Raw genomic sequence first — 22,162 nt, 5'->3', positions numbered from 1 at the left:
CAAATGATTCTAGGATGCAGAACTGCAACAGAAGAGAATGTAAAGCAGGAATTCACTACTTATCTCTTGGGAGTCCCCCTGCAAGACCAAGAATCCTAAGGATTCTGATTGCACTTCCAGCATTCTGTTTTGCTTGGTAATAGTGAGGTGGCATTTTAGTTTAATGCTAGTGAAAACTGCAGGCTTGACAGTCTTGGAGAATGGAACCATATTTATCTAAACAGTTAGAGGATGTGCCCTCCGCACTAACCCCATCACAACTGAAGCACAAGGACCTGAATAAACCATTTCTAAGGAGAAAGGGAAATAAAAGTGTATGGCTGATGTCGCATTTGGGCTTCTCCCCAATGTCACAATTTCAGCCACATCCTTACCGTTTCATTTGCCTCCCATTGTTTCTCATCAAATTCTCGTATTAGTTTCTTCTTCTCTTCTGGAAAAGAAATGGAACCACATCAAATATGCTACAAGGAAATTAAAACAGATCTCAAGCCAGCATAGCATGGGAACATCATACAGAAGACGGAGTTAACAGGAAGAGGCTGACTAACAGTACAGCAGGCCAAAGTTCAGCCTAAAATGGGGACCACCAGAAAATTCTTATAAAGGGCCAGAGAACTTAAAACCCACCACATTGTGATCAAGAAGTGAACACACAAAGCAACACTGGCCGCTAGTTTTGGAAGACCAAAATATTGCTGATTTCTGAGACGCCACAAAACTCCATTCCCAGGACTATGCTGAAAAAGGTGCTTAACTCAGGAAGGTGATAAAGACCTATGTTGGTATGTCTCTCATAAACAATTGCTTATCTTGGTATTTAAAGTTCTGTAAGTTGAGTAGATGTTAACCCCAATGTCCTGGCCAAATTCTACTCCTGGGGGAATTCTGCACCACTACACGTGCGCAGAATTCAAGTCCCCAGCAGATTTCTTTGCTTCCCCACAGAAAAATGACTGACAGGGAAGCTGCAAGAGCAGACACGCACCACTCCCTAGCAGCCTTTGTACAATGTTTCAGGCACCCAGAGCAGCTGGTGGACAGGTAAATCACTGCGGGGCTGAGGACACTACAGCCAGTGGCTCCTACCCTGAGCCAGGATCAGCTGCTAGTCCCAGCTGGGCTGGAGGCAGGAGAGGATGGGACTGCCTCTTCCCCTGCAAGGAGGGGTTGGGGTTGTGTCAGGCCCAGACCCAGAAATCTCCCCCAGTTGCAGGAAACTCAGCATCCTCCCCTGCTTCCTGCCCCCATCACTCCTCAGCTGTGGGGGGAGGGGTCACTGTACAGGGAGCTGCTCTCCCATCCACCCAACCCCTGTGCATCCAGACTTCCCATACCTAGCAAGCCTCACCCGGTACATCCAGTACCCCCCTAGTCTTCCATACCTGAACCCCACTGCACTGAACCTCAACCCCTGCATCTGGAGCCCCGCACACACACACCCAGACCCCTACTTCCAAACCCCCACCCTCTGCACCACCCTGAGCCCCCACATCCAGACTACCACGCCACTGAATGCCAACTAGCTGCACCCAGACCCCCACCCCACCAAACCCCAACAACCTTTACCTGGAAGCCCCTGCAGAGTCCCATTCCCCCTACACCTGGAACCCCGCCCCCATGAGCCTCTGTGCATCTAGATCCCCCCCCACACCTAGACCCCCCCACCGAGCTGCCTGCACCCAGATTGTCCCACACAGAATCCCCTCACCCCACACCTGGATCCTGCCTTGTTGAGCCTACCTGCCCCACACCTGGTGCACCTGGCGCAGAGGGGCATGGCCCCAGTGTGTTTTTGGGGCAGGCCCAGACCTTATGCTGTGTCAGGGTCAGGTGCAGCCTCACCGCTGATTCCATGTCCTGGGGGCGGGAGAGATGCAGGGTGATCTTCCTCCTTCATGCAGCCAGTGGCCCGTGCTCCCCCACTGCCATGTTGAAGCCTCTGCATTTATTTATTGACAAATAAAACATCCAGAAAACTTGCAGAATTTTAAATTATTGTGTGCAGAATTTAATGTTTTGGTGCAGAATGCCCTCAGGAGTAAAATTCCATTTATGTAATTTCATTCTACCTTCCTAAGTTTTCCCTGCAATCTCTACTGGATACAGCATCCTTCTCTTCTCTTACTTTGTTGGACAGCTACTGACTTTAGCAGTAGGTGAAGAAATTCATGTGTCTATAGGTGATCTAGAATCCTTCCAGTAAGAGGTGCTGTCAAGAACTCAGACAATAATACTGAAATAATGCCTGAATGCACATCTCCCTTAGCTAAACTGATAATCCATGTCACCCCGATGAGCTATGCATGTTTCAGTTTTAATGTGGATTGCCCACTTGCTACTGAGTCCCTGTAATGAGTGTCTGGGCTTTTGAAGACAATGTGCTGTGTTTTGTTTTTAAACGAGCCTGAACAGATACACGTAGCATTTGCTAGATGCTTTTACCTGCAGAGCCCATCGCACCCTCATACTGCAAAGATCATTGGGAATGGTATTGTGTAAGCATAATCCCTTGATGCTACAAGAAAGCAATAGTGTATGTTTTTTATAAGCTTGCAGAAAGAGCTTGAGAAGGCCACAGAACTGGTTTAGAGCACGGTAAAGGGAAAGGGCAGTCATGTTTGCAAGAATTCTGATCAAAACTATTGTTCATGTCTCGTAGAAGCCAGTGCAAGTTTGTCCTGACTTCAAACAAAATCAACCTAAGATAGGGGAAAAAACCACAGATTAATATTGACATAACTCATCTACTTCAACTGCAGTATTATGAAGAGACTACAGTCTCTCCATAGTTCCAATAGCAACAAGAGCTCTATTACAAGGTCAATTTTCTGTTATGAAGTCCCGCAACTCTGGTTCCCTAAAGAACTTTCAGTAGGTAGAAGTTTGAGAAAATATCGAGGTCTTTAAAATAGCTCCTTTTATTTTCGTTACTTGTCTGACTTCTGTTTCCCTTTCAGCCCAAAGGGAATTACCATAATATTTTAATTGTAAGTAGCTTTTGACACTGGCTCAAGTTGTCAGCTAACAAGGAAAAATTATGTTCTCAAATGATACAAAAAGGCAGTTACTCTAACAGTATGGGCCATGACACTAGCTGTCAGTGCTAACATAATGGTCGATACCTTGTGGTGCTATAATAGACTCCTCACTGCAGTAATAAGGGAATAAGAAGTTGGATAAAAATATATATTTTCTATTCATGAGGGAATGCTGCACCAAAAATTAAAAATTCCACATCAAAAGACTAAAAAAAAATTTTTTTTCGCAAAATTCTGAATATTTTGTCAAAAACAACACAATATAATCACACCAGTTTCAATTATTTTGGTAATTTATTTCACAATTCCTGTCAGCAAGTATATCTAACAATACAGATAAAAATTCAGGAAATGTTAACAGATTCCTTACTAGGCAAATTAATACAGAACTCTCAGTAATAATTCATTTAAACTACAATACCGAAACGTATTGTCCACACCCCTCAGAAGCAGTGAAAAGGCTTGGGGGAGTCAGAGGTAATGGAGGAGCTGAAGGAGAGGGAAGTAATTGCTGGGAAGAAGCCTGGGAGTGAATGTGGAGGATTGTTGGGTGAAAGTAAGTAGTATGGAACGGGGATTTGGGGTTTTTTTTGGGGGGGGAGGGGATTGTTAGGGAGCCTCCCCCATGCAGACTCTTGCTGACCTTAGCCTCTGTCATTCAGGCACATCTGCCCTTGTCCCCATGTGTTCCTGCACCACCATCTCTGCCATCCCATGTGGCTCTGCAGCCCTACTCGGCCACCCCCTTCCTCGTCCCCTTGTGGTCCTGAACCCTCACTCAGCCACCAGACTATTTCTGGAACAGCACAGCTCAGAAAAATATAACTATGGAATTTTCCATGGCACTGCTGTTCCTCCAAAGTACTTGAGAAAATTCCCACCCACTTAAATAACCAGATTTCCACTTTTTGGCTGATGCATTTTATCAGGGCTTGAATATTAATATACCTCATTATACTCATTCCAAAACCCTTTTCAAAGCTTTGAGAATCACTGCGCGCACACACAACGAAATGCAGTCATGTCACGAATGGAAGATGGTCAGCATAAGACAAGATGCAGAGAACAGTTTAGCAAATTGAAAGTGCAGAGTTAATAGCCAATTTGAATACAGACAGGACTTTGGGGGTTAAAATTTCTATTCTTGAAAGAAGTGTTGTTACATTGTTAATGACCATGAGTAGTCGGGACCTGGGTTTCATAATCCTCATAAAAAGATATCTTTAGCATCACTGTGCTTCCTGGTATCACACTAGGGCATTACTTTAATGCCAACAAAAAGAAAAGCATCACTTAAGTCACCAGTACAATTTACCAAGCACCAGGGCTTATATCCAAGAGACTAACTCTGACAAGATCCCAAACCTGCCAAGATCTCACACTGTGGTGTTTTTGCTGTGTGTAAATTAGAACCTCTCTCTTCATACAAGTAGAAGTTACTCTTGTACACAACTACTCACTATTTCCAAATATAGCTACAGCTTTGTAGTTAACATTTTATTACTCTCTGCCATCTCCAACAGGCTTCTGGCTCTGCAGAATTTGATTACACCTCTACCACGATATAACGCTGTCCTCGGGAGCCAAAAAATCTTACCGCGTTATAGGTGAAACCGCGTTATATCGAACTTGCTTTGATCCGCCGGAGTGCACAGCCCCCCCCCCGGAGCACTGCATTACCACGTTATATCCGAATTTGTGTTATATCGGGTCATGTTATATCGGGGTAGAGGTGTAGTAATTTGTGTCCAAACCATTAACCCCTAAATCAACCTAAGGCTGATGCTGATATTCATAATGCTGCATTTTGCCTATTTTCATGCCTCCAAGTAGAGTAATAATGTACTGCAGCTTAAGTAAGCAGCCAAACAATTGCAAGTGACTATATCACTACTACTGTAGTTTGATAAAGAAAAGTTGTCTAAATGGTGAAAAGGGTAGGAGGTGTTAGTAAAAAAAATATTACAATGGTTCTAACCTTATGGAAAAGTCAGAATAGATCTGACAGTCTCATTCAGAACACTCAGGATTAAACTGCTACTAGAATGTACCAAGCCAAGTACTAATGCAATAGAAGGAACAAAGCTTTGGAAGAGCCTATGATGTTATCCATATGATCATAACAGGGCTAAAAAAAGTGATTCAATTCCTCTTAAGAAGAAAAAGGAAATTAGTAAAATCATTTTACTTTTTAGTAAAGGGTAACTGATCAATATAGTTTAGAAATCCCACACTGCCCTAGTATTTTACATAGATCTAGAACAGAAAATTTTGCATCTTGGTCAAGGAATTTATCTTGTTTATATAAAGAGAAACAGCTCTCTAGATTTGCATCCCTCTACAAGAGCCCAAGAATTTAAGATTCTTATCCCCCAAAGAGTTTCAGAGGCAGCCAAATTCCCTTTAAAGTAACATGTTTTATATTATCCAATTCTGAGGAAGGCTTTGGGGGACTTTTCAGAAGACAAAGATGCACCTGCCCCTAATTAACTAGAAGCAGAAGAATCATCTAGTAAAGCAATACACTTACACCAGATGGGGAAATTCCTGAATTCCCCCAAAACCTCTTGCGAATTCTTTCTACAAGCATTCTTGGGGATTTTCCTGGTTTAAGCAATGATTTTTAGCATTTACAAAGGTCTCTTTGTAACAGAAAGTTATCCTTAAACATATAAGCAGCAACTCATTTCTCAAGACCCTCAGTTCTCCATCAAACTTTAATGATCTATTTTACTGAAAAACTTTCACCACCACTGTTCATAAAATGACCATTTAAAAATAATAATCGAGCTATACAATTAAGTCAGCTTCCTGCTTGTTGTTCTGTTCCGCTTTTGAATGTGGGATAGTGTTCTAGTTGGGTTCTTTCTTTGCTCCCCTCACTGTGAATCAGAGTGCCTCCCAAAATTATAAAGTGAAGAGTAATTTCTCACTCTTCCATACAGCGAACCAGCAAAGGATGGATTATAGGGTTCGTGGGAGGGAAGGCTTGGTGGAGATATGGTGGGAAGGCTGCGTTGAAAAAGTAGGTAATTTATTTTGCTCTCAAGGAACTGAGTTTTTAAGTCAGTTTCAATATCAAGCAAGATCCAGATTTGCGGTCCATTCACCAAAAAAGATCATTCTTCTGCATACACATATTTCATTCTTGATGTTGATAATACGCTGGTTCCAGCAGAATATAGCCATTTTGGAAGGTCTTCATCATCCCAGATGAGGTAATTCTTAGGACAATTTTAAGGAGAGTTTTGAAGAGGAGAAGACAGACTTTGAATTCAACTCAGTCTTCAATGGGGAGCCATTTGACAGTGGTCCACTGGAGTGTTGTGCTCTCATCAGCCTGAGAGACTGAGCATATAGGCTACTGTATTATAAACAACCTGTAGCTTTTTATAAGGTTGGTGGTTACATATTACGTACAGAGAATTACAATAATTAATCCCAATGGTCACATGACTAACAAATGCCATAAAACAAGGACTATTTGCCCTATTCACTCTTCTGGCAGAGAAAAGAAGTCAGCTGAGTAGACTTGAGGTAATTGTGTGTCAGGCTTCTCCAAAGTAAGGGAGCTTCCTGATTGTGAAGAGATTCACTCATATTGCTAACATTTCCCTTGTCAGGCCACTTCCCTTTTTCAAATATAACCAGAATTCACCAGATGAATTAAAGGGCCACCATCAACTTTTAGAGAGATACTTCCATTCCAAAATGTTTTATCTACTTATCAGTATTTGCTACATTGAACATGATTAAAACTGAAGAATTTGAGGAAAAGCTATTTTCCAGTATTACTTTCTGCCTTTGACAACATTACACATAGTATTTCACTTTAGAAATACTCTCTAGATTATGTGGGTCTCACACAGCAACAGAGAAGAGAAAATCATTTAAAAATAGGAAAACATAGCAGTAAAACTACAAAAATTGACGGGAAGACTCAGCCAGCTGTACTACTGGAAACTGCTTTATTATTAATTCATTTGACTAGATTTCCACCTAACAATCCTTAAGCAAGATTCCAACAACATTTCAGAAGGGAAATGCAATTCACCCAGTAGACCTAGAGCAGGGGTGGGCAAACTTTTTGGCCCGAGGGTCACATCTGGGTGGGGAAATTGCATGCAGGACCATGAATGTAGGGCTGGGGCAGGGGGTTGGGGTGCGGGAGGGAGTGCAGGGTGCGGGAGGGTGTGCAGGAAGGGGCAAGGGGTTGGGGTGCAGGAGGGGTGCAGTGGGGGCTCAGGGCAGGAGATTGGGGCTGAGGGCAGGAGGGGTGCAGCAGGGGGCTCAGGGTGCGGGCTCCAGCCCGGCGCCACTTATCTGGAGCGGCTTTGGGTGGCAGCAGTGCACAGCCGGGCTCAGGTAGGCTGACTGCCTACCCTGGCCCCGTGCCGCCATGGGGGTGGCAATCCTGCGGGCCATAGTTTGCCCACCCCTTACCTAGAACAACATTAAATGAATACCAGGAAAACTTTCTCCACACAAGAATGCAGCTCTGCAGCCCCATAGAGCAACACTGCCTCTCCTGTTTGTGCTGAGATCGAAGCCAAATGCCCAAAGCATACAAATACTTACACAAATTTCAGTAATTCCAGTGATGTCAGTGGGACTGCCCAACGGCAGAAATCATGCATAAGTGCTTACAGGGTTGGGACCTTAGTTAACCCAACAGTAGGCATGCTCAAGGGTGAAGCTACCAAAACTGGCAATAACTAACCAGTAACACATAAAGCCAGAACTACTGAAAACCTACACCTCAGAGTGTGCCCTCCAAGACAGGAAAGCCACCAGCAGCTGCAGAGAAGAAGAGAACAGGAGAATTAGCTCAAAGGCAGCAAGTGGTATATCAGACCTCTCTACATAGCTTTTTAAAAAAATCTTGTGAATTTAGTGCTAGTGACTGGTTCTGGCCTGACAATTTCAGAGACTGAAGATCTTTATTTATCCATAGAATATGTATTACAGGGACAGTCCAAACTTCCCTTCACTGCCCCATCAGTGCCTCATGCATTTAGCCGAGACCATCTTATGGGTCAGACTTCTATTTACATGTCCCATTCAGTTCTTGGCCTCTTCCAAGGATGCCAATAAGAGGGCCATTTAGCTCTGGCTAGTTGGAAAGCTCTGTATTCCATTATCAATCCCCTGAGCTAAGCAGCCCACAACATTATCCCACCTGCTTCACAAAGTGAGAGGATTTCTGTTCTGGAAGTTGAACAGCTCTGTCCCTGGAACCTACAGGATTTTCGAGCTGATTTGAAACTTGTTACTCGCATCAACCAGAAATACAAGTTCTCAAAAACATCTCTGCTCCTCTGCAAACTACAAACTGACAAGCGCAAGTATCGTGACTCTGTAAGGCTACATTGCTTGCTACGGAAGGCCAGCACGAGGATTAGGAGGGACCGAACACGGACAGGAAGGGGCTCAGGGAGAGGGGATTTTGATGCGGCTCTAGCCAAGGGACGTGCTTTCACACACACTTCAAGCTTTGGGCGCTGCGGGATGCCAGCCTGTCCTGGCTCGGCAGGAGGGAAGGGGTGTCAGGCACAATCCAAGCGCAGCTGCCTGCCGTGTGCTTCCGGCTCCCCCGGAGCCCTCCCTGCCATTGCAGGGACACTCAATAGCGGCATTAGGGGTTTGGAAATCGCTCCCCCGACTGCCCCAAGCAGCAGGGGCGAGCCGAGTCCCGCTGGCCAGGCCCCCGTAGCGACGCAAACAGAAGAAGCCAAGGGAAAAAAAATCAAAGGGGCCACTCTGGTATCACCTTGGGCTCAGGGGTATGCTCTGTACCCCCAAACCTTACCTCCCTTTTCACGGATTCACACACAAAAAAGTGAAACAGCACACCTGAATCGTCCAATAGATCAATTTGTCACATTAGCCAGGAGGAAGCAGATCGTGAGTGTTTTTGACCACAAACCCCATCCCTCCTGATTCGCAACCCCATGGACCAGGCGGTAGCAAGTAGCCCAGATGGTCACGTTGCTGGCGGAAACCGCACCCAGTTGTAAAACGGGAGGGTTTCTATAGATGTCGTCACACCCCGCTCTGCGCTCCCCGCGGTCACTTGCGGCAGCGCTTGTAGCGACTCTTCAGCCCAGGAGCCGGAGGTTTCGGAGGCGGCCCTGAAGACCGGAGAAATCTGCCCCAAAACCTAAGGGCTCCGGTTCCCGCGCAGAACAACTCCCCGCCCCCGCCTGCTCCGGGGGATCCCGACACCGCGCTGCGGGGAGACGCGCTCCGCGCTAGACACTGACCCGGCAGGAGAGAGACGGGGGGGGGGTTCCTGCTCCCCTCCAACGTAATAACGGCCCCGCGCTCGCCCCCTCCCCCGGCACCTCACGGGCCGCGCCCGCCCTGCCTCACCGGCCGCGCTCCCCCGCAGTCTCTCCGGGACGCCCCGCAGCTGCGCCTGCAGACCCCGGAAGATCTCGTGCAGCCGCTCGAAGTGCTCGGAGGAGCCGGAGCCCCGACCCGCCATGGCGGCGGCAGCTGCCGTCTCCCGGCCCTCTCGCCTGTTACTAGGATCCCAGGCCCATCGCCAGCTCTTCACAAACACTTCCGGGGCGCGAGTCGGGGCTTCATCGTTCCGGCCGCTCGGCCCGCCCGGGAGGGTGCCGTACATAGCGCCTGATGATCAATCACTCGGCACCGCCCCTCTAGCCACGAGGTTCACAGCGCAGTTCCCCACCGCCTTGCGAGAGCAGCATTCGGGGTCTGAGTCGCCATTCCCGAATGGGACTAGCCCGGTTCTACGGATCAGGCACTATCCCTGCCACCTCGAGAGGGAGGCCCCGAGACTCCGTGCCGCGCACTGCATGTTGGGAAGTGTAGTCCTGCTGTGGGGAGGGTCACACGGGAGTCATGGGACTTTTAGGTAGGTAGGCTGCGAACGACCGGACCGGACATGCTGGGTCACGGGTGGAGCCTCCTCTCGCCTCTCTCCCAGCTGCCCTTAATTGCTGGGGGTTTCTGCCCCAGCCTTATCTGTAGGGTTGCCAGTTTTGGTTGGACTATTCCTGGAGATTTAATCACATGACAATCTTTAACTGAAGATTAATTCTTGGAGACTCCAGGCTGATCCTGGAGGGTTGGCAACCCTATGATTGTCTGTTACAAGAGGCGCAGCCACCACGCTGTTCTCTATTCTGGAGCAACATGGGCCCCCTCCCATTCCTGCTGGGTGCAGGCAGCTGGGAGCCTTGTGGCCCCAGTTACCTGTCGGGGGCCAAAACTCGCCAGACTTGGACTCAGAGCAAAAGTGAATGTTGGGAAAAATTGTCTTTAAAATACCTGTTGATGGTTTACGAGCCATTACTTGGCCCCCAGAATGATGGGGTGTCCATGGCCCTGGTGAAGTGTTAGGATCATTTATATAATGAGAATTCTAGAGTAATTGTGTTTGACAGCATTGCACTTGCTCCCTGCATGCCTCTGAATAACCATGTGGTTGGTGGTCAGGCCTTTATCGCAGCTGGCAAAGTTCAGTTCTGAAGCAACAAGATTGGTTCGACAGTTGCTGTGACCACGCACAGTCTATACCTGTTTCACCCCATCACTTTGTGCAGGCAAGGAATGGAAAATGTGCAAGAGTCCTGCCCTGCAAGCACATCCAAGAGCTAGGTTTGAGGTGGTTTGCTCCCCCGACCAGTATAGCAAGGATGTGCACATACCAGCAATCTCAGCGAAACCCAGTGTGTTGAGTTTGTTATGCTATGTCATCCAACACAGTAGCTTTGCATTCGGGTTCTGGCTTGGCAGATCTGGACATTGAAGTCTCCTGTCCAAGGAGCAGATACAGTACAGAAAGTCAACACAAATTTTCTCACATCGCTTAACAGTAGTGGTAAAAAAGGAGTGGGTAAACTCTTGCTTCCCAACCTTAATTTTCAAATCATAATCAATCATATCAGAAAAAGAACAGTTAATTTGTAAGTATAATAATAATTAATATATGTATTCAGTCAGTCCACACATGGAGTAGCACTAGTTGCTTATTGCAGATTTTACAGGCCACTTGTCTGGTGCTGGATGTAACCAGCCAGTAGATGATTTAGTCCTGAGTGGAGCGCAGGAGCTGGTCCAAGAGAAAACTATAACAGGACCGCTTGGAAATAGTGACCATAATACAATAGCATTCAACATCTCTGTGGTGGGAAGAACATCTCAACAGCCCAACACTGGCATTTAATTTCAAAAGGGGGAACTATGCAAAAATGAGGGGGTTAGTTAAACAGAAGTTAAAAAGTACAGTGACTAAAGTGAAATCCCTGCAAGCTGCATGGGCACTTTTTAAAGACACCATAATAGAGGCCCAACTTCAATGTATACCCCAAATTAAGAAACACAGTAAAAGAACTAAAAAAGAGCCACCGTGGCTTAACAACCATGTAAAATAAGCAGTGAGAGATAAAAAGACTTCCTTTAAAAAGTGGAAGTCAAATCCTAGTGAGGCAAATAGAAAGGAGCATAAACGCTGCCAAATTAAGTGCAAGAATGTAATAAGAAAAGCCAAAGAGGAGTTTGAAGAACGGCTAGCCAAAAACTCCAAAGGTAATAACAAAATGTTTTTTAAGTATATCAGAAGCAGGAAGCCTGCTAAACAACCAGTGGGGCCCCTTGATGATCGAGATACAAAAGGAGCACTTAAAGACGAGAAAGTCATTGCGGAGAAACTAAATGGATTCTTTGCTTCAGTCTTCACGGCTGAGGATGTTAGGGAGATTCCCAAACCTGAGCCGGCTTTTGTAGGTGACAAATCTGAGGAACTGTCACAGATTGAAGTGTCACTAGAGGAGGTTTTGGAATTAATTGATAAACTTAACATTAACAAGTCACCGGGACCAGATGGCATTCACCCAAGAGTTCTGAAAGAACTCAAATGTGAAGTTGCGGAACTATTAACTAAGGTTTGTAACCTGTCCTTTAAATTGGCTTCTGTACCCAATGACTGGAAGTTAGCTAATGTAACGCCAATATTTAAAAAGGGCTCTAGAGGTGATCCCGGCAATTACAGACAGGGAAGTCTAACGTCGGTACCGGGCAAATTAGTCGAAACAATAGTTAAGAATAAAATTGTCAGACACATAGAAAAACATAAACTGTTGAGCAATAGTCAACATGGTTTCTGTAAAGGGAAATCGTGTCTTACTAATCTATTAGAGTTCTTTGAAGGGGTCAACAAACATGTGGACAAGGGGGATCCAGTGGACATAGTGTACTTAGATTTCCAGAAAGCCTTTGACAAGGTCCCTCACCAAAGGCTCTTACGTAAATTAAGTTGTCATGGGATAAAAGGGAAGGTCCTTTCATGGATTGAGAACTGGTTAAAAGACCGGGAACAAAGGGTAGGAATTAATGGTAAATTCTCAGAATGGAGAGGGATAACTAGTGGTGTTCCCCAAGGGTCAGTCCTCGGACCAATCCTATTCAACTTATTTATAAATGATGTGAAGAAAGGGGTAAACAGTGAGGTGGCAAAGTTTGCAGATGGTACTAAACTGCTCAAGATAGTTAAGACCAAAGCAGACTGTGATGAACTTCAAAAAGATCTCACAAAACTAAGTGATTGGGCAACAAAATGGCAAATGAAATTTAATGTGGATAAATGTAAAGTAATGCACATTGGAAAAAATAACCCCAACTATACATACAATATGATGGGGGCTAATTTAGCTACAAGAAGTCAGGAAAAAGATCTTGGAGTCATCGTGGATAGTTCTCTGAAGATGTCCGCGCAGTGTGCAGAGGAAGTCAAAAAAGCAAACAGGATGTTAGGGATCATTAAAAAGGGGATAGAGAATAAGACTGAGAATATATTATTGCCCTTATATAAATCGATGGTACGCCCACATCTCAAATACTGCGTACAGATGTGGTCTCCTCATCTAAAAAAAGATATACTGGCACTAGAAAAGGTTCAGAAAAGGGCAACTAAAATGATTAAGGGTTTGGAACGGGTCCCATATGAGGAGAGATTAAAGAGGCTAGGACTCTTCAGCTTGGAAAAGAGAAGACTAAGGGGGGATATGATAGAGGTATATAAAATCATGAGTGATGTGGAGAAAGTGGATAAGGAAAAGTTATTTACTTATTCCCATAATACAAGAACTAGGGGTCACCAAATGAAATTAATAGGCAGCAGGCTTAAAACAAATACAAGGAAGTTCTTCTTCACGCAGCGCACAGTCAATTTGTGGAACTCCTTACCTGAGGAGGTTGTGAAGGCTAGGACTATAACAGAGTTTAAAAGAGAACTGGATAAATTCAAGGTGGTTAAGTCCATTAATGGCTATTAGCCAGGATGGGTAAGGAATGGTGTCCCTAGCCTCTGTTTGTCAGAGGATGGAGATGGATGGCAGGAGAGAGATCACTTGATCATTGCCTGTTGGTACACTCCCTCTGGGGCACCTGGTATTGGCCACTGTCGGTAGACAGGATACTGGGCTAGATGGACCTTTGGTCTGACCTGGTACGGCCGTTCTTATGTTCTTATGTTATGACTCACACAGAAGTTGTTGTGGTCACAGGAGAATAGGCGTAACTAAAGGCTTTATTTCTTAAATGAGAAGTGAGAAAACTCCATACTCTCCAAATGTGAAGAGCTAAAACTCTGGTTACCCTTGGCTATTTTACTGCTTAACAGTTTACTTCAAATGTGACCTGGAGGGCTCCCTTTAGGGTTAATAGTCTCTATGCCCCATTCAGTAAGTTCTTCCTTACCTTTTGCTAACAAGAGGTCCAAGTGGTGGTAGTTATGGTAGTTGTTTTTGTGATGTGTACACCTGACCACAAGGAACTAGCCTGAGACACTTCCATTCATCTCATGTAGGACATCAAATGATTTCCTGCTCTCATCAACTGTGCTGCAACCCTCATCTTAGGAAGCAGAGTTCTTTCAGGAACTTCAAAGGTATCAAATGACACTCCCCACCCCCCGCAGTTCGGATTTGGAATACAAAATTGGCTCCATTTTTGTCTTGCCAGTAGAGTTGTTAAATTCCTTGAAACAATAAGTGAAGTGTTAGAGTCCTGGCTGAGCTCCTCCTTGTGGAAGATCACCTGCTGTATTGGATGCAACTGTTGGATCCTGGGTGCTTCCAACCCTACTGGGTCCAAGTAGCATTCAGAGACTGTCTCTATGTCTGGCCTTTCAGACACACTCTCAGGGTACAGACTCCAATGCTGATATCCTCTCTTGGGATATGGAGCCGTGTGACCCAGCTGCTCTAGGTCTGAAGACCAGTGTGGACCTTCCCCAGTTTCCCCAGTAGCTTAAGCACACCTTTCACCAGAGCTCCTCTTGCACATGTGCTCTGGGTTACAGTTTAATGCTTTGGGGACAACATGACCAGGGCCGTCCCTACCCGTACGCGACTGCATAGGGCACCCCAGCCCTGCCTCTTCCCACCTCTGCTCTGCTCTGCCCCTTAATTTTAAAGGCTGCTTGCAAACAAAACAAGACATTTTCAAAAGGACCTCTGTGTCGGAAACAACAGATCTGTGTTTGCTATAGGTCCACTGAGAGCTGCCAGCTTTGGCCACCATTATATGTAAACACTGAGCAGTAAAGTTTGGTGAATGAAGGAAACTGGATTTTGATAGTTTCTTTTTCTGTAACCAGTGCCTGCACTTAAATCTTTAGAAAATGTGAAAAATCCAGAGCTGTCAGGGAAGCAAAGCAGACCCATTGCCCCAGATTCTAAATTCATTAAGCTCTCTTCTTCATTGGTAAAGGGCCCATTGGAGGAGGCAGAGTGACCATCAGTTTAATTGTCTTGATCATTCATTCGGAAATGCCAGACTTTCCCTTAGCTCTCTCTACACACACGCGCAAAATCATCTACATTTTTTTAGAGCTAATAACAGAAACCTAGAAGTGGGGTTAAAGAAGGGTCATTTACTGAAATCACTGGTGTGATGTTTGAATGGGATCATGCTCCAAACAGGCCTGGAAGAGATGAGTCTTCCAGGCTGAGTTTTCTGCATAATTAAACCTGCAGAACTGCTGTTTCCTCAGTTGTGTGTTTCTTTCTGAGCATCCTGGCTGAGAGAAGAGCACTGGTGCTGGTGGCACAGACCCCTCAGCTTTATTTGTGTTTTAAGAAGATAGTTCACCAAACAGGGTAATACAAACACCGCAAAGAGATTAAACACAAATATCCATCTGGGAATTTCTAGTTTGGCCACTGATGTAGTACCATGACGCCAACATAATGTAATTCATCATAGAGTGATCAGAAATACTTCCTGCTTTGCTGGCTGTTCAGTGAGTGAAATGTGGATGTTGAACCTGTGTTTGTGATGTGCGACATTTTGAAAATGCTCATCTGGAAGCTGTGAAGTGAAGTAGAGCTACATCATAACAAATCTGTGGCTGACCAGGGTGGTATGGTTGTCACTATCCTGCACAGCATGCCACTTGGAATTTCATGATGACAGCAGGGCTAGACTCCCAGTCCTGCTGCTACAAAAGGCATAGACCTCCATCACTTGAGCTAAAGGGCCCCGGGATTCTCTGTTGTTAGCAATATAGAGTCTGTGACACATTTTATCACTTCTGAGTGCATATACACACTAGCCAGTTAATTTAAATATCTTTAAATATTGCACTTTGATGCTTAGACTCAGAATACTTTATCAAGGTGAGTACTGTTAGTCCCATTTTACAGGTGTGGCACAGAGAGATAGTGAAATGACTTGCCTAAGGTCACTTAGTAAGGCAACAGCAGAGTCCAGAATAGAACCCAGGTTCTCTGAACTCTTAAGAGCACTTTATCCATCAGACCAGAAGCACTGCTGATATTTAGCAAATTATAAAACAAACCTCAGAAAGATATAGAGTAGAGAACAAATTAACTCAGTAGCTAGGACGTTATTGATCCTTTAGATCTAAGGAACTGACTTGCTTGCAGTTTTGTTTTATTTTGGGGGAGAAGGTATATCTGTTTCCCTGCAGAGAAATCACTAGGTATGTCCCTTTGTTTTTTTTCCACCAGTATGGCACATTACCCAGACTGGGTTGTTGGACTACAACTCCCAGCACGTTGTGCTCTGCCTTTCTGCACACAAAGCTGATGGGTATGACTACAACTCCCTGCATGCAATGCTCCCTAGCTGGTGTATTTCACTCGCCCTCCCTTGTCTCTCTGCTGAGAGACAAGATTCATTGGAAGGGAGGGCAAACAACAGATAGCAGCAATGCTAAACTGCTTGGCGACCGTGTTGGGAATATTCATCTGTGTTCCCCTTCTTCTGTTCATGGCAGCTCCCTACATCAGGTCTGTATTAGATGATTGATTAGCTACTGTGTAAACCCTTTTACCCTTTAAAAAGTGTGCACCTTTTTACTTCTGCTAAATGGGGATCCAGCAAGTGCATTCTTGGTAGAGAAGGCAGATCAGTTTATTAATTATTGCACTTAGAGAAAGATCAGGTAATATGGTAGAATATCAAATCTACAAAGAAAAAATTTCCAGTATTCTGAGAATCTGGGTTTACATTATCATGTTATCTGTGAGTCTTAAAACCTCTCCATTCCTCTTTATAAATGAAGCAGACTTAAAAAGCAATTAAAGCAGGGAAGTGGCAGTCAGGCTATATTTGGTTTGAACCGTGTCTTTGCTGTCCATTCGCTTTGCAGTCTTGGGTAAGCCTCTCTGTGCCTCAGTTTCCCCATCTGTAAAATGGAGCTAATAACTAATTTACCAAGATGTTATGAGCGTTACTATATTAATGTCTGTACAGCACTTGAAAGGCATACAAGTGCTGCATAAAAACAATATAACCATAAATGCTTAGGGTAGAGTATTAAGTAAAAGAAGAAAGTTGTTTTGCTTCCAATAAATTTTAATAGATTGCTTGCTTTTGGAAAGGGTTTGGGCAGGGGATTCTTTTTTGACTTCACCAAGTGAAAATGTTAGTTAGGCTAACCTTGAACCCTGTATCTAGGAAATAGTAGGGAACAATCCTGTATTCACTCCTTATCTTGGACTGGATTGAGACCTGCTGGGTATTTCTAGCTCTAATTTCTATGATTCTCTGAATCAATTCTCAGGTTAAAATAAGATCTTGTACTGTTGGCAATAAAATGACCATATTTCGCACCTAACCTGACCCCAAGGTAGCCACTTTAAATGCGTTGTAAACTTTCTATAATTGCCGTTTTGTTATCTCTGAGCACTGTAAAGTTGATGTAAGGTGGCAACTTACTTTGGGAAATATGAAGTTTCAAAGAATTAAAAAGATAATTGTCAATCCATAAAAATGTGAAGGAAGAAGGCCAAATTTTCCCTTAGTGTAACCACACTGTCTTGGTTGGAGTTACAGCTGGGACATCTGGCCCAGTTCTTAGTCATTAAAACCAACAGTGTCATGGGAGGCTTTTTATTCACCTCACACTCTTTTAAACTCCTTTAGTATAGGTGCATTAGATTAGTTCAGATGGTCTAGGTGAGAGGAAGATCATTGGATGATCTTCTATGATATCAACAGCCAATAGGGTAACTCTCATCCCACCTATGTAACAGTGAAGAATTTACAACACCCAATACAGAAAGCTACCTACTGTGTTTGCTGGTGCTTGAGGCAGTTTCTGGCTGGGAACCGGCCTACTCGTAGGTACCTGGACTATAGGCCGGGGCTGGGCAAGAAGACTGATATGTTGGTTAATGCTGAAGCCCAGGCGAGGATCTGGAACAGAAGCAGTGTGCTGGGGCACCTGAGATAGGATTTGGGAAAGAAAGTGCCTGTGTTAGCTCATGGGACAGGGGATGGGAGAAAGGACTTGCCTGCTGCCTCTGGTTTACTCCTGCCTCTGGGCTGTGTATAGTGCCTCTCTGCTCTGGGGCTGTGTACCACATTCCCCTGTTATGTGGTGCTCATAACAAACCCTCAGCTGCATATATGCAAACATTGTGGTCCCCATGTCTACTGCATGCAGCGTGACATGGAAAACTTCAGGTCTATCCCCTGAACTAAATAAAGGAAGCTCTCAGCTAGGTGGCAGAGTACCAGGGCTTATGTCCCTGTTGGGGTGCAGCCACTGGAAACCAGGGCTTAAGACCCACCTGTCAGTGCATTACATATCAATATGTTTATAGCAGAGTGGGCAGCTTGGAATATTATCTACTTCAGGGTGCAGAGGTTTGGAAGATGAATGGGAACCTGCATCAGTGGCCGTAATGGCCTCTAAGAAGGGTGAGCAGTAGCTGGCGCCAGGGAGGGAATATAAGAAAACAGGAACCTGGAACTGGCAATTTATGTAAATATCCCCATGTCTTTCCAATTGTTCTGAACCCAATAACTAGGTGGCTGGATCAAAGCCAGCAAGCAGGGCAGTGTAACACAGAACACTAAATGCCAAGCCCCAGGACTGACCCTGATAACCAGAAAACTGTCCTTGTGAATCCCTAGTAGCTCCTCTTCTTGTCCTCTCTTCTAGGAGATACGTGGCAGGAGGGGTGTGTAAGTCAACAACTAAGCTGAATGGGAAGGTGGTGATGATCACGGGGGCCAACACAGGCATTGGGAAGGAGACAGCCAGAGATCTCGCACAAAGAGGCAAGTCACCTGTCCCTTCTCCACCGCCAAAAGTCCCTCTGTAATTTACATCTTCACTGGGTGTCACTGTTTTCTTCTCTGGAGCTGGGAGGGGATTATTTTGACAGACCCATCTATACTACAACTATAATGGAGTTTGAAGACCTGGTTACACATGGTTGTCCTCTGACCCAGTAAAACACAGCTAAAAGTTATAATGGAGATAGACCCAACCATGTCCTAGGAACTAGGTTAGAACCCTGGAGAGTCCAGAGCTTTAATATAGACTCACAGGGTTAAAAGAGACTGCAAGGGTCATCGTTTCTAATCTCCTGCCAAGATGCAGGATTTGTTGTGTCTATAACATGGTTATACATCCTGACGACACTTAAACTTTTAGCAATGTTGGAAGCAGGTCTCCTGACTCGATAATAATTTTACTGTAGGTGAGCCTTATAGCTTCAGTACTGAACTTTGGTGGACTCCTAGACACACTTTCAGAACTTAGTCCTGGAAGTCCCTGTTATCATTAGACCCTCCCACCTATGTGAGGCTGGAAACCAACTTAGTTTCATTGGTGTGTGTCTTTGTTACAGCATGGCTGAGGCTAACTGGATTTAAAGCTATTTGGACAGCTACTATGGAGGGGGCTAAATTACATTCTTAATCATTTTAGAAACAGTGCCCTAGCCAAGGCCACCTCGGTGCAGGAGTGGTCCATTCAAACCTTGGCCACTGTGGTGAGACTACCAATGTGGGAGTCTGGTAGGACCAATATTGCTGGTTTTGTGCAGTGGACACCTTGCCCACAAGGAGTTGGACAGAGACATTTCAAGCTTATTTCATACCAACCAAAGAACAATCTTGAGAAGGTAGCACTCTTTGGTCACTACCTAGCTGGGCTGCATTTAAGCTGGTAACTCACAGGTAGAAAGGCTGTTTGTCTGACCTTTGGGTAGCCCCCTGCCTTTCTGTCCTGGCTCCCCAAGCTGCCCCCACTGCTCATGGCCCATGTTTCTGCTGTCCTTTCCCCATTGCAGGTGCCAGGGTGATCATTGCCTGCAGAGACATGGCAAAGGGGGAAGCAGCAGCCTGTGAGATCCGAGCTGAGACAGGGAACCAACAAGTAATTGTGAAGAAGCTGGATCTGGCTGATACCAAGTCTATCCGAGAGTTTGCTGAGAACTTCCTAGCAGGTATGACCCCTAGATGCTGTCACACTTACTGTTAGGGGAGGTATCAGAGGGGTAGCCGTGTTAGTCTGAATCTGTAAAAAGCAACAGAGGGTCCTGTGGCACCTTTAAGACTAACAGAAGTATTGGGAGCATAACACCAGCTCTGATCAAAAGGGCAGCTCTCTGCTCTTTAGTTCTGAAGAGCGAACGTGGTGTAGCAGACAGATCGACCTGGGAGTTGCAACACCTGGGTTCTATTCCAAGTTTTGCCATTGACTTGCTGTGGGACTTTGGGCAAGTCATGACTTAATCGCCTTGGTAAAACACTTTGAGAGCTGAATATGAAGGTCCTATATAAGTGCTCGTTATTATTATAAAAGTGACTGTGAAAATGCCCCTTTCTTATAAACTCATAGACTTTGTCAGAAGGGACCATCATGATCATCTGGTCTGACTTTCTGCACATTGCAGGCCACAGAATCTCACCCACCCACTCCTGTAATAGACCCCAACCTCTGGCTGAGTTACTGAAGTCCTCAAATCATGATTTAAAGTCTTCAAGTTACAGAGAATCCACCATTTACACTAGTTTAAAACTGCAAGTGACCTGTGCTCCATGCTGCAGAGGGAGGTGAGAAACCACCAGGGTCTCTGCCAATTTGACCCAGGGGAAAATTCCTTCCCAACCCCAAATATGGTGATCAGTTAGACCCTGGGCATGCGGGCAAGACTCACCAACCAGAAACCCGGGAAAGAATGCTCTGTAGTAACTCAGAGACCTTCCCATCTAGTCTCGTGTCACCAGCCATTGGAAATATTTGCTGTTAGCAGTCGCAGATTGGCTACCTGCCATTGTAGACAGTCTCTTCATACCATCCCCTCCATAAATGTACCAAGCTCATCCTTGAAGTCGGTTAGGTTTTTGCCCACTCTGCTCCCCATGGAAGGCTGTTCCAGAACTTCACACCTCTGATGGTTAGAAACCTTTGTCTAATTTCAAGCCTAAACTTGTTGATGGCCAGTTTGTATCCATTTGTTCTTGTGTCCACATTGGCACTTAACTTAAATAACTCCTCTCCCTCTCTGGTATTTATCCCTCTGATATATTTATTCTTACTCACTATATGAGTCCCAGCTACTTTAACTGGAGTTGTTCCCTGTGATGGCATAGGGTCACGCTGTCCCAAAGCAAGGCTGCAAAGTGGTAATAGTCTGTCCTGCAAACATGGGCTGGACCAGTTCCACCCCACGACACTGCCAGCAATATTAAGCCAGGAGGGAGGGCACACTGTTGCCAGTGGACTTTGTCAGACACTCACCCTGCTTGATAAGATTCTGTTTGGTTGCATGATGGAGAGTCACCAGAGGCTGCAGTACTAGCCTGGGGAGGTATCTTTTTATATTTTGGAGGGGAGGGACAGCTGCAGCTCAGTCAGCCCAAGTTCTCTGGCTGATCTATGCCATACTGGTGCTGGGCGGTTGTCAAGGGATCCCTGTTTAATGCTTCACCCCATCCATTGTTCCTTGCAGAGGAGAAGGAGCTACATATCCTCATTAACAATGCAGGTGTGATGCTGTGCCCTTACTCCAAGACGGCTGATGGCTTTGAGATGCATCTGGGAGTCAATCACCTTGGTAAGGGTCTGAGAGTTAGATGTGGCAGACAGAGCCAGCTGGGACCTTTTAATAAATGTTGGTGGCAAAAAATCCCAGCTGGAGACTTTGCATCCAAGACTCCTCCTCTCCAGCCCCTAAGAATGCAGGGAAATCATTGAAGATCAGAGTCCTTTAAGCCTCAGTAGAGACCTAAGCTGTTTTGGGAGGGTCCTAAATTTCTTGGGGAGGAACGGTGCAGGGGAAGCTTGCCCAGTCACTGCCCATGGAGTGCCTATTCTGAGGGTACAGAGCTGGCAAATGGGACTGCCATCTCCTGCAACCTTTCACCAGTTCCAGCTGTTTGAGCACCCACAAGTAGAGGCCACTTTTGAAATTTTGGGCCCTGACCTGCCTGTGTCTCACGTCTCCCATCTGTGAAATGGGGCTAATAGTGAGCTGCCTCAGTACTTGGTCTGAAGTGCTTTGAGATCCTAGGATGGAAGGCACAATAGAAAGGCAAAGTAAAACAAATCCCATCTCTCCCTAGGTCACTTCCTCTTGACATTCCTGTTGCTGGAGTGCCTGAAGCAGTCGGCCCCAGCCCGCATAGTCAATGTGTCCTCACTGGCTCATCATGGAGGCAGGATCCGCTTCCATGACCTCCAGGGTGAGAAGTGCTACAACTGGGGCCTTGCGTATTGTCACAGTAAATTGGCCAATGTACTCTTCACCCGGGAGCTGGCCAGACGCCTGCAAGGTGAGTCTGAGAGGGGAGTTGATTGTATACCAGATGTGGCATACTCA

At 45.4% G+C, this 22,162-nt stretch overlaps 2 protein-coding genes across 4 annotated transcripts in view; one reads left to right on the top strand and one right to left on the bottom strand.

The window, feature by feature from the left end:
* The window catches only part of VTI1B (vesicle transport through interaction with t-SNAREs 1B), a 23,813-nt gene extending 14,261 nt beyond the window's left edge, over positions 1-9,552 (bottom strand). Inside the window, exons 1-2 of the mRNA XM_024198588.3 lie at positions 9,414-9,552; positions 375-433 (exon numbers count right to left, since the gene is read on the bottom strand). Of these exons, the coding sequence (XP_024054356.1) occupies positions 375-433; positions 9,414-9,528 (174 nt within the window). The 5' untranslated portion in view covers positions 9,529-9,552. The remainder of the gene's footprint in view (positions 1-374; positions 434-9,413) is intronic.
* Positions 9,507-22,162, top strand: part of LOC112105694 (retinol dehydrogenase 12-like) — a 27,251-nt gene continuing 14,595 nt past the window's right edge. For 2 of the 3 annotated variants that reach the window (XR_002908036.3, XM_024198584.2), the window contains exons 1-5: positions 9,507-9,924; positions 18,490-18,608; positions 19,628-19,783; positions 21,293-21,397; positions 21,906-22,115. Coding sequence is in view for 2 of the 3 variants with exons in the window: in XM_024198584.2 (XP_024054352.1) it covers positions 9,527-9,924; positions 18,490-18,608; positions 19,628-19,783; positions 21,293-21,397; positions 21,906-22,115 (988 nt within the window). In the remaining variant the exon portion in view is untranslated. Of the gene's footprint in view, positions 9,925-16,193; positions 16,328-18,489; positions 18,609-19,627; positions 19,784-21,292; positions 21,398-21,905; positions 22,116-22,162 lie in introns of those variants that run through there. The other variant, XM_024198586.1, reaches the window with a different exon arrangement.

This window comes from Terrapene carolina, unplaced genomic scaffold (assembly GCF_002925995.2).
Source record: "Terrapene carolina triunguis isolate 2854851 unplaced genomic scaffold, T_m_triunguis-2.0 Scaffold96, whole genome shotgun sequence".
In the NCBI taxonomy this organism is placed as follows: domain Eukaryota; kingdom Metazoa; phylum Chordata; order Testudines; family Emydidae; genus Terrapene; species Terrapene triunguis.
This window is presented reverse-complemented; position numbering and strand designations above follow the sequence as displayed.